The sequence below is a fragment of the Notolabrus celidotus genome, chromosome 13 (assembly GCF_009762535.1).
Source record: "Notolabrus celidotus isolate fNotCel1 chromosome 13, fNotCel1.pri, whole genome shotgun sequence".
NCBI classification, from domain to species: Eukaryota; Metazoa; Chordata; class Actinopteri; order Labriformes; family Labridae; genus Notolabrus; species Notolabrus celidotus.
In genome coordinates this window covers 15,679,856-15,693,877 of record NC_048284.1, presented here as the reverse complement: position 1 = coordinate 15,693,877, position 14,022 = coordinate 15,679,856, and the positions used below count along the sequence as shown (strand labels likewise).

Here is a 14,022-nt window from a genome sequence, read left to right as displayed (position 1 = left end):
TTCTGGAGGTTTTAATTGACCCCAAGGATAAAAGATGTTAGAAATTTTGAGGGTACACTATAAAAAGGGATTTTTGTAGGTAGTAAATATAATCCATAGAAATTGTCTAAATTATACTAAAATAATTTAGGTCAGCAGGTGAACTGTATTATAATGGGTACATTATACCTTCTTTACCTATTTTTTAACAGTAAAAAAATCTACACAAATAAACTAAATCATATCTACCCAAAGATGTTGGGTATGTACTGAAGGGTGTGCATGCATCATGCCTATGAGTAGCTGTTACCTAAATAATTTTAGTATTTTATCATAGTAAAATATAGGTAGTCTTCACTTAGTAAAACAAGGTCAAATTTACACTATTAAATAGAGTGCAAATTGTTACCTCAATTTTATTGAGTAGAATCTATAGGTTTTTGTTTTTTTTATAGTGTAACAGGAAGGTTAAAGCAAGCTGTATTAACTCTGGTTCACACTCCGACACAGCAGGTGGCGGTAATGAGCCTGATAGCTGAATGCCATCTACCACAATACGACAAAAAGAAGAGGATGAGCGGTTTGTCCTTTTTGGGCTACCGTCGTTGATCACGTGACCATACGTCACATCTGCCCCTGCTGCTTAGCGGTGGTACTAGAATATCAGTGTCTGCTTTTGTGTTTTTTCACTTGAATAAAACTCCAAGAATGGAGATCGGGACAGAGATCAGCAAGAAAATCAGAGTGAGTGAAACTAAGGACATGTTTTAATGAGTTTGCATCAGAATTCTCGAGTCTTTAAGGAGGTTTTAACAGAGACTCTGATAGCTAGCATTAGCTCGCGAGCGCATTTTTACAACTGAGCAGAATGGCATCAGGGTTTCTGTTTACAAGGCCAGTGCAGGGGTTCAGAAGCGTGTTAACAGGTGTCTGTGTTAATTCATGACAGAATCTGAAGCAGATTTAAGTAACAAGTCTGTTGTCGGTCTCTCGGGTATCTATTTTTGAAAATGAATGACCCCACCGCAGCCAGGATGACACCTTCCTAGTCTAATCTCCACCTTGTTTTCTTCTGTTTCAGGCTGCTATCAAGGGCAAGCTTCAGGAACTCGGTGCATATATTGGTAGGTGACTTGAACACAGCTGTTTGTTGACACACTCGCCATTTTTCACGAATCTAACCAAACCTGCTGTTTGTGATCTCTGTCTTTATTGATTCAGACGAAGAGCTACCTGACTATATCATGGTGATGGTTGCAAACAAGAAAACCTCCCAACAGATGGCTGATGATCTCTCTCTTTTTCTTGGAAACAACACGATCAAATTCACAGCCTGGTATGATCACAATGAAACCAAAATAACCTTTGTTTTCTGTCCAATCAAATCACCAATCCTTATATTTATTTGTAATATGACTTGTGCTTGCACATCCTTCATTTAAAGCTGCTGTTGGTAGGAATGGTGTAAAAAAATTACTTTTTTTCTGCTGGGTTTGGAGAAAAGGTCATAATACCCATCGGTACTCATCAGTAAGTGGAGTAATTTAAGACTATTGTGAAATCTCTGCGTTGTCTAATGCCTTTGTATCAAGCAATGTTATTATTCCCCTCGTTCCGTTATGATGGACCAATCATAGCTAATCTCCAATCCTCTGTCCTGATTGGTTAAGGGGCGGCCCCTACCACGTCTTTCGATTGGTTATGAGTCCAGCACTGTCATGATTGTGCACGTCGATCTGTGTTGGGGGGCTAAGAGGAAATCTGGTTGGGAGGGATAGTGTTGACATTCATAGTCTCTCTCTCTGAACAGATGTTTACTCTGTGACTACCAACAGCAGCTTTAACCCAGTAAGCCTTAACACTATTATATGCTCTAGTCATGACATGTACTTGTTTATTGATTTCAGGCTACAAGGTGTCCTTGAGAAGTTAAGAACTGTTGCAGTTGGTGAGTCAGACTGTGTTAAATGCTTTCAGGATTTCCCACACATTTTATTTGCCTTATTGAATTGCACACTAAGCCCTGGCAGCACATCACCCCCACTCTCATTCACCTCCACTGGCTCCCTGTTAAGTACCCTATCTCCTATAAACTCCTCCTCCTCCTCACCTACAAATCCCTGCATGCCCTCGCCCCCCAATACCTGGCTGACCTCCTCCACCAACACACTCCATCCTGGAACCTATAGTCTTCGGACCTGGGTCTCCTCTCCATCCCCAGGACTAAGCTGCAGCCTTTTGGAGACAGATCCTTCAGTGTGACATCCCCTACTCTGTGGAACTCTCTTCCTCCCAACATCCACAGCGCCCCAACCCTGGACAGTTTTAAGGAAGCAGTCAAAACGCACCTTTTCCCCAAGGCCTTTCCCCGTTAGATATCCACACATACCCTCCAGACCCCCTACCTGACCCTGTGAAGCAACCTTGGGTTTCTTGAAAGGCGCTATATAAATACCAGTTATTATTATTCTTTTATTTTTCTCTTTTTTGCATGTGAATTGTGAATTAACCTCTCGATTACTGATATTTCGTCTTCCACTTGTCACAGAGCCTGCATCCCTCAGACATCAGCTCCAGTCTGACAGCGGTGCTGTGGCTGGGAGGAGTAGATCGTCTGTAAGTGATGACAGCAGAGCAGAGGAGCTGAAGTTCCTGACTGTTTCCAGCTCACGCTCTGATCGGACTGATGCACGCGTGTCCAGTTCTGCCCATGAGAGCAGGTACCGGATGCAAAGCTGCTGTTTTTGTTTGTTTAAGTTTCTTCACCTCACCAGAACAAAAGAATAAAGAAATACTTGTTTGCATTGTTTTTGTTTGCAGAAGGGGAAACTTGGAGAAGAGTTCTTCTCGTCTTACCTCCACTGTGAAGCCCCTCATGGAGCTGCTCCCCTCTGAAGCTGTGATTGACATCAAACCGGAGATGGATGATGACCTCATAGCAGAAGAGCCAGTAGAGATAGCCACCAACCAAGGCAGAACACGTGGTGCAGCTAGTAGACCCACAGCTGAAATCTACAGACCTGGTCAAAGCAAGTTTATGTCAGAGAGCTCTGGGGGCACGTATCGACATAACGAAGGATCCTCTCACGCCAGGCAGCAGGACGCCAGAGGCAGCAGAACCTCCAGGACTGGATCCAGTAAGGTACAGTGATTTGATTTGATTAGAGCGTAAGTGCTCCTTTTTTCAAGCAAGGATTCATTCACTCATACACTACTCAAAAATAGGAATGTTGACATTTTTAGGTCATAAAAACATCATGTGATCTGTTTTATCAGGAGGAGCTGTCACGGAAGCGTAAGGCGCCGGTAGCAAGTTCAGTGGTGCGAGTGAACCGAGCAGCAGACGAGGAGAGCGATGACGATGCAGAAGAAGAGGATTCAGGCTACGGAGGGAGAGGCCTGTCAAGCAGAGTGTCCCTACCCTCCAAACCAGAACGCAAGTCAGTGTCAACTCCTCACATGGTGTTTTTTTTATCATTGTGACGTGTACAAAGGCGAAGTAGAAGCCAGAGTTTTAATCCACTGTTAAAGAACTTACACATTTCTGTGCTCTCTGTTGTTTCAGACCTACTCTCCCTCCAGCAAAGCAAGCTAACAGGAACCTGATACTGAAGGCCATCTCTGAGGCTCAGGACTCCATCACCAAAACTACAGCCTTCCCCACGAGTATGAAACCTGTTTCACTCAAATTTGGTAACTCTGCCAGCTGCAATCACACAGACATGTTGACCTATTATAGATTTAAACTCTCTTAAGATTTTTGATTATTTTCTCTATTTCATGTCTGTAATCTGTGTTTTCTTTTTGTACCTTTACACATATTTCCTGTGAAGCACTTTGTCTCCTTGTCAAGGACAGATAGATGTTAGACAAATGATGGATCTTATTATTATTTATCACATTACCCAGTACCACAGAGGCAGACCGTTCCTGTGGCCCCTCGTACTCGCCTGGCCAGCACTGAGGAGATGACTGCAGCCATCCAGCTAGTCCAGGAGCACCTCCACAGCCTGGCCCCTAGGGTTCAGACCTACCCCTCCACAGAGCTGCCTTCAAGCAGACCACCTGGTATGTGAAGTGTGTTATTACGATGTCATATGGAGGGAAGTTTGCAGTAACCAGACATTAAAGGTCAAAGTTAAAATACAGTGTTAGAGATATAATTATCTCACATAGTATTTGAATATGCATGCTTAAAAAAAACACATGACTGAACAGTTTTGTAGAAAAGAAAAGACATTGAGTCTTCACAACATCAAACATTGAGTAACATTGAAATGTTTTTTATGGGCTTTCCGTTTAGGAGTTATGTCATAAATGAAATGTCCTATATTAAATCGGGTGCTATTTTTGGACGTTCTTGTTTTAGAATGAGTTTAAGAGGCAGACACGCACACACACACAAGGAATCTCACTTCAGTGAAAACAGAAAAAGAAGAAAAAGGAGAAAGCTAGTTCAAAGCAGGAATCCTAAAGTCGAGGAACTTAACTTAAAAATGACAATAATAATCAATGAAAAAATATATAAATACAGACTTCCCCCCCCCCAACCTTCCAGCTCCAGCGAGATCTTTAGCATCACGCCTTCAGTTGGACTTACCAGAGAGCAATGTTGGAGGAGAACAGAGTGAATATGGTGAGTTTGAATTTTTGCTTAATTTTTATTATTTCTTCCACACATCTTTAATCACCTTGGGACATACAGTATAAATCCAGCTGGTTGTAGTACATATCCTATCAGGGCTTTATGGATGCATTACATTTGTGTATGTGGAATGTTCATCCAGGTGTTGAAGTTGCTGCAGGTAGTGAAACAAAGCCCTTTGATACCCGCTCCTTCATAGTGAGTCAGCCACAACTGCAACAACCTGAAGCCAGAAGCCAGCAGCGTCTTCTGGTCAGAGAGGATGTCCAGTCTGCCTTACCACGCACTGTCCAGGCCAGGTACACGCACACAAAATACAAGATCATCACCGTCCGATCCGGGTGTGACATACTAGATTTGTCATGTTGCTTTTTTTTTTCTCCTTTGTGGATTTTCTTTCTCATCCAGTAAGGATATTGGAGACTCAGCCAGCCCAAAGTTCATAGTGACTTTAGACGGGGTGCCGAGCCCGATGGGGACTTTTGCAGATTGCGAGATGGACATGGATGAAGTGAGACCACCTACAAAGATCACAGAGGGGGCCGTCAACATGAACAGGGAGCCCAAAGTCAGCGTCCTTCACAGACTACAGGGAGGATTCACATCAGCAGAAGGTGATTTCAAACTCTGGTTCAAAATGCTTAAGTAAAAGATGATGTGGTTACTAAATTGAAGCTGTTGTATCCTTTATACCTCTTTAACATTCCGGTCTCTTGTCAGATGATGTGATGGATGTTGACATGGGAGACGATGATGCCGTCCCTTCAAAGAAACAGAAGGTCGTGGAGCGCTGCAAGTTCTGGCCGGTCTGTAAGAGTGGAGACGAATGTTTGTATCATCACCCGACAGCACAGTGCAAGTGAGTGTGTTTGTTTGAAAACCCCAAAACTGATAAGAGTCACTCAACCGTCTGCTATCTCTTATTTTTGATTAAACATCTCATGTGTTTTATTTTTCTGCAGGACTTTTCCCAGTTGCAAGTTTGGGGATAAATGCCTTTTTGTCCATCCTAATTGTAAATACGATGCCAGGTGCACCAAGCCAGACTGTCCCTTCACGCATGTCAGCCGCAGAAGCACAGCTGGTCCTCCTCAAAGGCCAGGTACTCTCTCATCAGCCCTCTAGAAGTCAAATGTGGGGGGGGGGGGGGGACGTATTATTCAACCTTGATACTGTTTAAATGTGTGCTGTGGTGGGAGACAGTCATTTTATGCTACATTCAGCTGCTCATTGCAGTAAGGGCCTGTGTCCACTAACTGCTGCGCCTGTTTCCTGAACAAAACCAATGCGGTTCAGCATTTGGAGCACTCAGCGAACTAAGCACAGGGACTCTTTGGCATCAGCTGTTTTTTGTCGCAGCACTCTCAGTTGAAATTTGTTTAACTTTTAGAACACTCTTGAGCTCGTCAGTATTACTTCTCCATCACCGACCAATCAAAATCAAGAAGGTACAGGACTTCTCTTATCAACAAGAATGGCAGATATCCGTGCAGAGGAGAAACTAACCCCAATGGAGAGTGTAGTGGAGATAATGTTAATAACTCCGTCTGGACACTAGTTTGTGAAGTTTTACCAGAACACCACTTAAAGGCCAAATTCTCAAGAGCATGAAAAACACAGAGTTGGAAGTTAGTTGATTTGGGTTTTTACTTTGTGTGTGTTTTTTTCTACAAAGAAAAGGTGACAACAAATATATTTTTAATAGGTAAAGCAATAAACTCACTTCTTTATACTTCCGCAATACCTTAGCAAGAGAGCCGATTGGTGCTGGGATGTCTGCAAATCTACACAATGAACACATTGTGAACATCTACAGTCCAAACGGTGGCTCAATAACAGTTAACAAAGCAACATCAAAATAAATCAACTTTCCTATTAAAATTATCCTTTTAATATACTCACTCTTTCATTCATGCACATCCAGCTTCTTATCACTCGCCTGTCACTGCACCAGCTACTCATCACCCCATGGCATCACTCACTCACAGTCAAACACTAGCTGGGGAAGCCCCTCCCACATTGAAAGTGAAAGCATAACTTAAACAGAACTGAAATTGAACAGGATTTAACATAACTTTGGGGCCTTTTCTACAGAGATTGTACCCATTATTTTGTGAATACAATTTCTAGCTCTAGAGCTGCGGCTAATGCTACAAAGGATTTCTGTCAACTGTTTTTATGTTTCCTTTCCAAAATTTCTGTGAAATTTCTTGTGGACACAGGCCCTTATTTTGAAAGGTTGGTTAATAAACGGTTTAAAATAACCACATCATGAAATTCGATTATTTTGCTTCCTTTGCTGGAGACACTTTGCAACAGAATCATCAGCCTGACGCCAGACAACACTTGAGTTAAATACAAAAGATACAAAGCAGTCAAACTGAAAGCCTCTCGCAATGGAAACATTCAAGTTGAGAACAACCCGATCTGTCTGGGTTTAAAGGTTATGGCTGGTGTAATCCCAATACATGTTACTTTGTCTCATTTGATTTGCATGATTGTTGGAGGCCATAAGGATAACCTGGAATTGCTTCTGCTGTGGAAACAGTGTTGCAAAATCTTAACAGGTTGAAATATTTCAATGGCTGCAACACACACACTCTGCATAGCCCAACTCTATGAACAACTGGGATGTGCACAAAGCTTGGAATAAAGCATTTTAAAATTCCATGAATAAATCAGAATAGTAATATGTTTAATGGATGATAAAATCTGTATTTCTAACCTTGTGTTCACAGCAGTGCAGCCAGCGCAAACCACAACCGTGTGCCGCTTCTTCCCAGAATGCAAAAAGATGGACTGTCCTTTTTATCATCCCAAGGTAAAATACTAAATGTGAACCTTGCATGCTGAAGTAGTCATTTTAATGCATAAAAGTGCTTTTTTGAGAATTGCTGTCTTATTTGCATCCCTGCTTCACTTTGAGACAGTCAGTTGCACAATCCCTAAAGTTCTTAATTTTGTTCCTCTCACCCACAGCCTTGTCGCTTTGCGGGGCAGTGTAAACGAGCCGGGTGCACCTTCTACCACCCGAACATATCTGTGCCACCGAGACACGCTCTAAAGTGGACGAAAGCGCAGAGCAGGTAAACAGATGGAGGGGTAATACCAACTGATAGTCAATTTACTTAATTGTATTACCTTAATAGAATATCTGCAAACACCATGCTTAAGCTAAAAAGATTAACCAGAAGGTTTCAACCTGTTAGATGTTTAAAAATTACTTAAATAAGGAGCTAGAATATAAGTAATTTCATCTTCAACCTTTTATTTTTTCAGATCTGATGATATTAACTTGTAATCTTCATTGACTGTGTTATAACAATATCTTTATAATCTTTCTCTCTTACAGCTAATGAAGTCCTGACAGCAGTCTGATGAAGTCATCATGTGAAGCTTTGAAGATGTTCTGTCATCAAAATGCCATTTCATATTTCATTGTTTGTTTTAATGTTCAGTTCCAGAAAGGATTTTTAAGAAAAGTGTTTTTTAAGTTAAACAGTTGTGTTTTTGTTGGTGCTCTGAGAATATTAAAACTGAAATATAAAATGCTTCACAATGAATTTCCCATTGAACGCCTCATTTGTCTCTTTGTTTAAATATTGTTGCTTCACTGAGGTATTAAGCCGTACATGATCAGTGCTTACATGTGTGGACGATGTAATAAACAGATTTATTAAAATTTTAAGCATCATATAGAAGTCTATCGTTGATTAAAACAACAGAATGAAAACAGTATGATTTATTAAGTATAAATAAGAAAATACACAATCAATATATTTTCATCCAGTAATGTCAAAGATTAGCTTCACTTACTTGAGAAAATGAATTTAATGATCCCTAATGATTAACAATAAGATGCTGAAACACACAGATGAACCCATTTTATGAACAAAATAAAGTAAATCCTCAGTGTGATCCTGACTTTCATTCTAAGTCACCTATGTATCGGTTTATATTTGTAAATTTCTCAGTACAAAGGTTCAGTAAGTGCCAGGCTTCCCTTTAACACAAGTCCATATTATATGAAAAGACTGGGGGGGGGGGGGGGGGTTGGGCAGCTGTATTTAGAGCTAATATCAGGGGATGGTGCTTCAAAACTTCCTCTTTTATGTTATTCAGAACAGGAAACACTATACCATGTTTCACAACAAGAAAATAAAGATAATACTACCAATGCTTGCCAACACACCATTTCGCCATTTAGGAAAACAAAGAATTTCATGAATTAAATAACTACTTTCAGAAAGCAACTGTAATTATGTAATTACAGAGGTCTGCAGAGGCAGGGGCATGACTGGAGATCTGCAGCCAGACTGTCTTAGGCAAAATGAGGTATAACAGAATCAGTACAACTTAATTGATTGCTCTAAAGCAGGGGTGTCAGACATGTGGCCTGCCAGAGGTTACAATCCGGCCCACGGAATGACTTTGCAAAGTGAAAAAACTACAGAGAAGACATTAACTGTAATTTTTCCATAAAAGTAACAGCTATTTCAAATTAGTCCTCTGGGGGTTGCATAAAATCATAGCGCTGACGGAGCGCCCTGAACGGTGCTCCAGGACCTTTTTTCTCAAATCACTATAAGATGATCCAATTAGCACTAAAGTTTACATATATGTAGACTTGTCACAGTAGGAACGGTGGATCCACAATCTTCGAAGGGATCCACATACAGACGTACATGTGGGTGCGTTACAGGTGCACTCTGTCAATACTAACACTAGCACTACACCCTGCATACAACACTGTCCAGCAAGGGAACTGTTCATGCTGGAGCAGGGGGGTCCAAAATAGTGAAGTTTACCTTCTTCATTATTATAAACTCTCTGTTATTTTGCAGTTAACATTACACTCTGTGTCAGGTGAATGGGTAACCGGTGTGTTTGGTGTGTTCAAAGCAGGTTTCAGGACTTAAAGAGTAAAATATTCATCCCCACTATGAGACTCATCATGGCAAAAAATACAACAGCTGTTTTTGTTCAAAGACAGTTCATTAAATGTGAACATTTTCAGAATGTACTTGTACATTTTTGCACTAAAACAAAGGGAAACATGTATAGTTGTCATTACTTATAGGTTATTATGTTATGATTTTACTGGTCCGGCCCACTTCAGATCAACTTTGGCTGTATGTGGCCCCTGAACTGAAATGAGTTTGACGCCCTTGCTCTAAAGGAAGTTAAGGCTTTATAATAGTCTTTATATAACATTGTTTGGTAATATAGTTACTCACTTATTATTTGCTAATGTTAAATTCAGCCAGTGTTTTATGTCTTAACCCTTGTCTTTCCTTTTCTGATTCATATTTGGATTGCTCTCTACTATTGAAGACAGGACAGCCGTGGTAAAAAAAAGTTCAAACTAGTATGTTTTCACTTTATTAATCTGCAGCATGTTTTAAATTTGACATAAAGACAGGCAGATATGATACTACTCTGCTCTGATTGGACAACTAAAAGGTCGCTACATTGTTTAGTGTCTCTCCCTTCCTCATTGCTTTATTTTCCGCCGCCAGGTGTCGCTGCAGTGTATCCTCTAAGTCATGACGTCACTGTAGTCGAATTCAAAAGCCCTATAAGTTCCTCCGATCCTCGCCGGGTGCGGTGGCGCGCGCCTGTAATCCAAGCTACTGGGAGGCTGAGGCTGGCGGATCGTTTGAGCTCAGGAGTTCTGTGCTGCAGCGGACTATGCCGATCGGGTGTCCGCACTAAGTTCGGTATCGATATGGTGCTCCTGAGGGAGCTCGGGACCACCAGGTCGTCTAAGGAGGGGTGCACCGGCCCAGGTCGGAAACGGAGCAGGCCAAAGCCCCCGTGCCGCTCAGTAGTGGGATCGCGCCTGTGAATAGACGCTGTAGCGCAGCCTGAGTAATATAGCGAAACCCAGTCTTTTTATCCACACAGCACCTAAACTATGTGACTAGACTTACTCTCTTTATTATATGGACACATCACACTGCAGCTTCAAACGCTGCTTCTGTATTTTCTGTGTACCATGAAAAGCTCTAACATACCTGCTGCAATGCTAAACACACTGCCTCCACCTGGAGTACACATGACACTACAACAACCACACAAACAATACCTTTCACGTCCAGCAGGTGGAGACACACTAAAACAACAAACAGCCTCCTCCTGTGATACTCAGAAACACTTCTCATTGTTTTGTTTTTTTGATAACTTTTTTTTATTGGAAGCAGTTTCGCAGGTAGCAAAGCAACAGTACAATGTGGTACAGAGGACTTCCATTCTTCCCATTTTTTCCTTCCCTCAAACCCATCCAACTTGTACAAAAAAGAATATGTAAACAATACAAAATACATACAACAATTACACAAATAAGAAAATCAGAACTTCTCATTGTTTTAATGGTGATTCTTTTTTTTTTATGATTTGAAATGTATTCGTTTTTACAAACATTCAAATAAGGACAGAAATAATGACAATACAATAAAATTACAAAAAAAAAAAGGGAACATTTTTAATCTAGCTTTTAATTTGGAGTAGTTTATTTTAGCCCTGGTCAGCATTATAATTATTTTTACAATTTTGATTATTTTAATCATTATTATCTAAACCATTGTTTTAACATATATTTATTTATCTTATTTATTTTGTGTTCATCTGATCTCATTAACTCTGCCTTATTTTTAACTTCTCCTCCCACTCTTACTTATTTTTATTAATTTTACTGTGTTGATTTTCTTTTCTTTTTTAAGTATTTCTTTTTTTTTAAATCATGCCTTTTATAATTTTACCATTGGTGTTGTTTTCTGACTGTCTGTTACTCTGTGAAGCACTTTGGGCTACATGTTTTTATGTATGAAAGGTGCTATATAAATAAAGTTGAGTTGAGAAAATTAGGACGTAGTAACCCCTTTTCTAACTTTTGTCTTTCACTGTATGTAATGGTTAGAAACCAATACAGCCACACCGAACCCCCTTTTTTAAATGTATGTATTTATTTTAGTTTTCTTTAATATGTGTACATATACATGTGCCTATGTGCATAATTATCAATTTGTGTATATCGGTATGTGTATGGTATATGTTGTCATTAGACGGGTTGTTATGTTCACTGTTTTTGGCTGTAAATAATCCGTCAAATTTATGTTTTTTGTCCAAATCTGTTTTGTCTGTTTTTTTAAGAGTGATTCTTTCATTCTGTCAAAGCAAATGAATGGAGTCAGTGACAGATTGGGCCTCCACGAATTACAATGAACAATTTTTGTTTAGTGTGGAGATATTACCCAATGTAATAATAATGTCTGAGGTAATGATAATAAATCGTTTTTTTCTCCCTGAACGTAATAGCAGATGAGTTACATGTTCATATTGAAATATCCATCTACTGCTTCTTTCCATGGACTCAATTGGACTGTGCAAAGGGAAAACTAAAGCCAAGACTTAAGACACACAGAGGCCCCTTCTTCTAATTTCACTTTATATGTTGTCAAATGTGCAAAAATAGCGAAATCACATACAGGTTTATGTTCAAAATAATATTCACACTGTCGATTGTATTACAGTTCTTTAATTTTGGAAAGTGTACAGCTACTTGAATGTGTGTGTGTGTGTGTGTGTGTGTGTGTGTGTGTGTGTGTGTGTGTGTTTATTCTGTAAACTGGCTTCAAAGGGGCTTACATGCCTCATATAAGATGCATTGCCATTTATGTCTGTGAAGGTTCTCAGTGTCATTTATCTTTTTGATCAAAGTTCAAATATTTCTGTCTCAGGCTTAATAATAATGGTTCTGCTTTTTATAATTACCAAGACATAACTGTTGCTCAGCTGTATGTCAGCATCTGGCCTTACAATGACAGTAAAGTAGAATTGTAAGTAGAGTCTAGGTAGGTCATAGGTATATTTTCATGCAAACAGTTGTTGACTCACCCTGCACAGAGGGTATATTGGTGATGTGTCAGATAAACAAACACTTTATTGTGTGTGTGTGTACCCCTCAACAGTTCTGTTGGTTAATTACAGGCACATTGGATCACAAACTGACTCTCAATCACCCCAGTGGTGCTCTGCTAAACACTTAATGGGAACTTCAAATCGTCAAATAATCTATTGTTAGCAAAAAATAAAAAACATTTCTTGTTGGCATTTTTCAGATTGAACCTCTATTCTGGAGAACCATCACAAGTGAGTTAGACTGTGAAAGAATCCAACCAGAAAGATATGAAAGCTAATCCAAACACATACATATGAGTGCTAGCTGAAGGCTCTGCTGGTGCTCAGTGACAGTAAGACTTATTGTTGGCCTTTAACAGATTAAGATGTCTTGTTTTACAGTTGAGGCCAAAATTATATTTATTTTTAGGATAGCTTTATATTGAATATAGTGAAAAATGGGGTGGTCAAAAATATTAGCCCTGATGTGAATATTTGCTTTCAAAACACACCTGTTCAGTCAGCTGGCGCCCAAACAACACCTGTCAGTCATTTGGCTTCATAACAACACTTTGGCATTCAATCAGCATTGAGATTTACTTCAGGGACTCCAAACAGGGCACTGTACACATTTATAGAGAGACTACGATTACTAACCATGCCAAAGACAATGGAAATCAGTCTTGAGCTCAGAAAGAAGATAATGGAGGCTCATAATAAATGGGAAGGCTATGCTGCCATTTCCAAGCATTTTACAGTGTCTACAACAGCTGCACGTCGCATCATTGCAAAGTACAAGGAGACAAATAAGAAACAAACCTAGGCGTGGTAGAAAACGCAAGATTTCAAGAACTCTGGAAATCTAACCCTAACCCTAACCCTAACCCTCTAGTCAAAGTTGCGGGCAAGAAACCTTGATCTCTGCCAAGATGATTGTTGCTGACCTGACCTCCTATGGAGTTGATGTTTGAAGGAACACAGTTGTGAGGGATCTTCATCATAGTGGGCTTCAGGACCATTGTCCCAGAAGAACCCTTTACTCAAAGAGCGGCAAATCAGAGCCAGACTGAGGTTTGCCCATAAACATTTGAAAGGTAAAAATTAGTTTTGGGAGTCCATCCTTTGATCTGATGGAACTGTTTGGGAACATGGATGTTTATTATGTTTGGCCAAGAAAGGCAGAGTCCTTCACCCCTAAGAACACTGTTCCCACAGTTAAACATGGTGGAGGGAGCATCGTACTGTGGGGCCGTTTTACAGCCTCAGGCACAGGGAGCCTTGTTTGGGTGCATGGCATCATGGAAAAAGAAAGTTATGTTGACATTTTGAGGGATGATTTGAAGAAATCTGCTCATTGTCTCGGCTTTGGTTGTCACTGGGTCTTCCAACAAGATAATGACCCAAAGCACAAGTCAAAATTGGTCCAACAGTTCTAAACCAAGGTCCTGGAGTGATCTAAATCCTTTGGGGAATCTGTGGTGGGTGCTCGAGGTGAATGT

The 14,022-nt window shown here is 40.2% G+C and overlaps 1 protein-coding gene across 4 annotated transcripts; it reads left to right on the top strand.

Annotated features, from left to right (window-relative positions):
• The first annotated feature begins 567 nt into the window (after positions 1-567).
• zc3h14 (zinc finger CCCH-type containing 14) lies at positions 568-8,191 on the top strand. 4 transcript variants are annotated; one of them, XM_034699708.1, is made up of 17 exons: positions 568-723; positions 1,061-1,103; positions 1,201-1,315; positions 1,887-1,927; positions 2,528-2,699; positions 2,800-3,121; positions 3,256-3,419; positions 3,545-3,672; positions 3,889-4,047; positions 4,538-4,615; positions 4,824-4,923; positions 5,033-5,238; positions 5,345-5,483; positions 5,587-5,726; positions 7,363-7,445; positions 7,604-7,710; positions 7,977-8,191. In XM_034699708.1, exons 1-17 carry the CDS (start codon positions 688-690, stop codon positions 7,978-7,980), a joined length of 2,037 nt encoding a protein of 678 aa, XP_034555599.1. In that variant the 5' UTR covers positions 568-687; the 3' UTR covers positions 7,981-8,191. The 4 variants fall into 4 exon arrangements, with proteins under 4 accessions (XP_034555599.1, XP_034555600.1, XP_034555598.1 ...); XM_034699709.1 differs by having other exon boundaries at positions 569-723; positions 3,545-3,645; XM_034699707.1 differs by having other exon boundaries at positions 569-723; positions 3,545-3,645; positions 4,767-4,923.
• Positions 8,192-14,022: the final 5,831 nt, after the last annotated feature.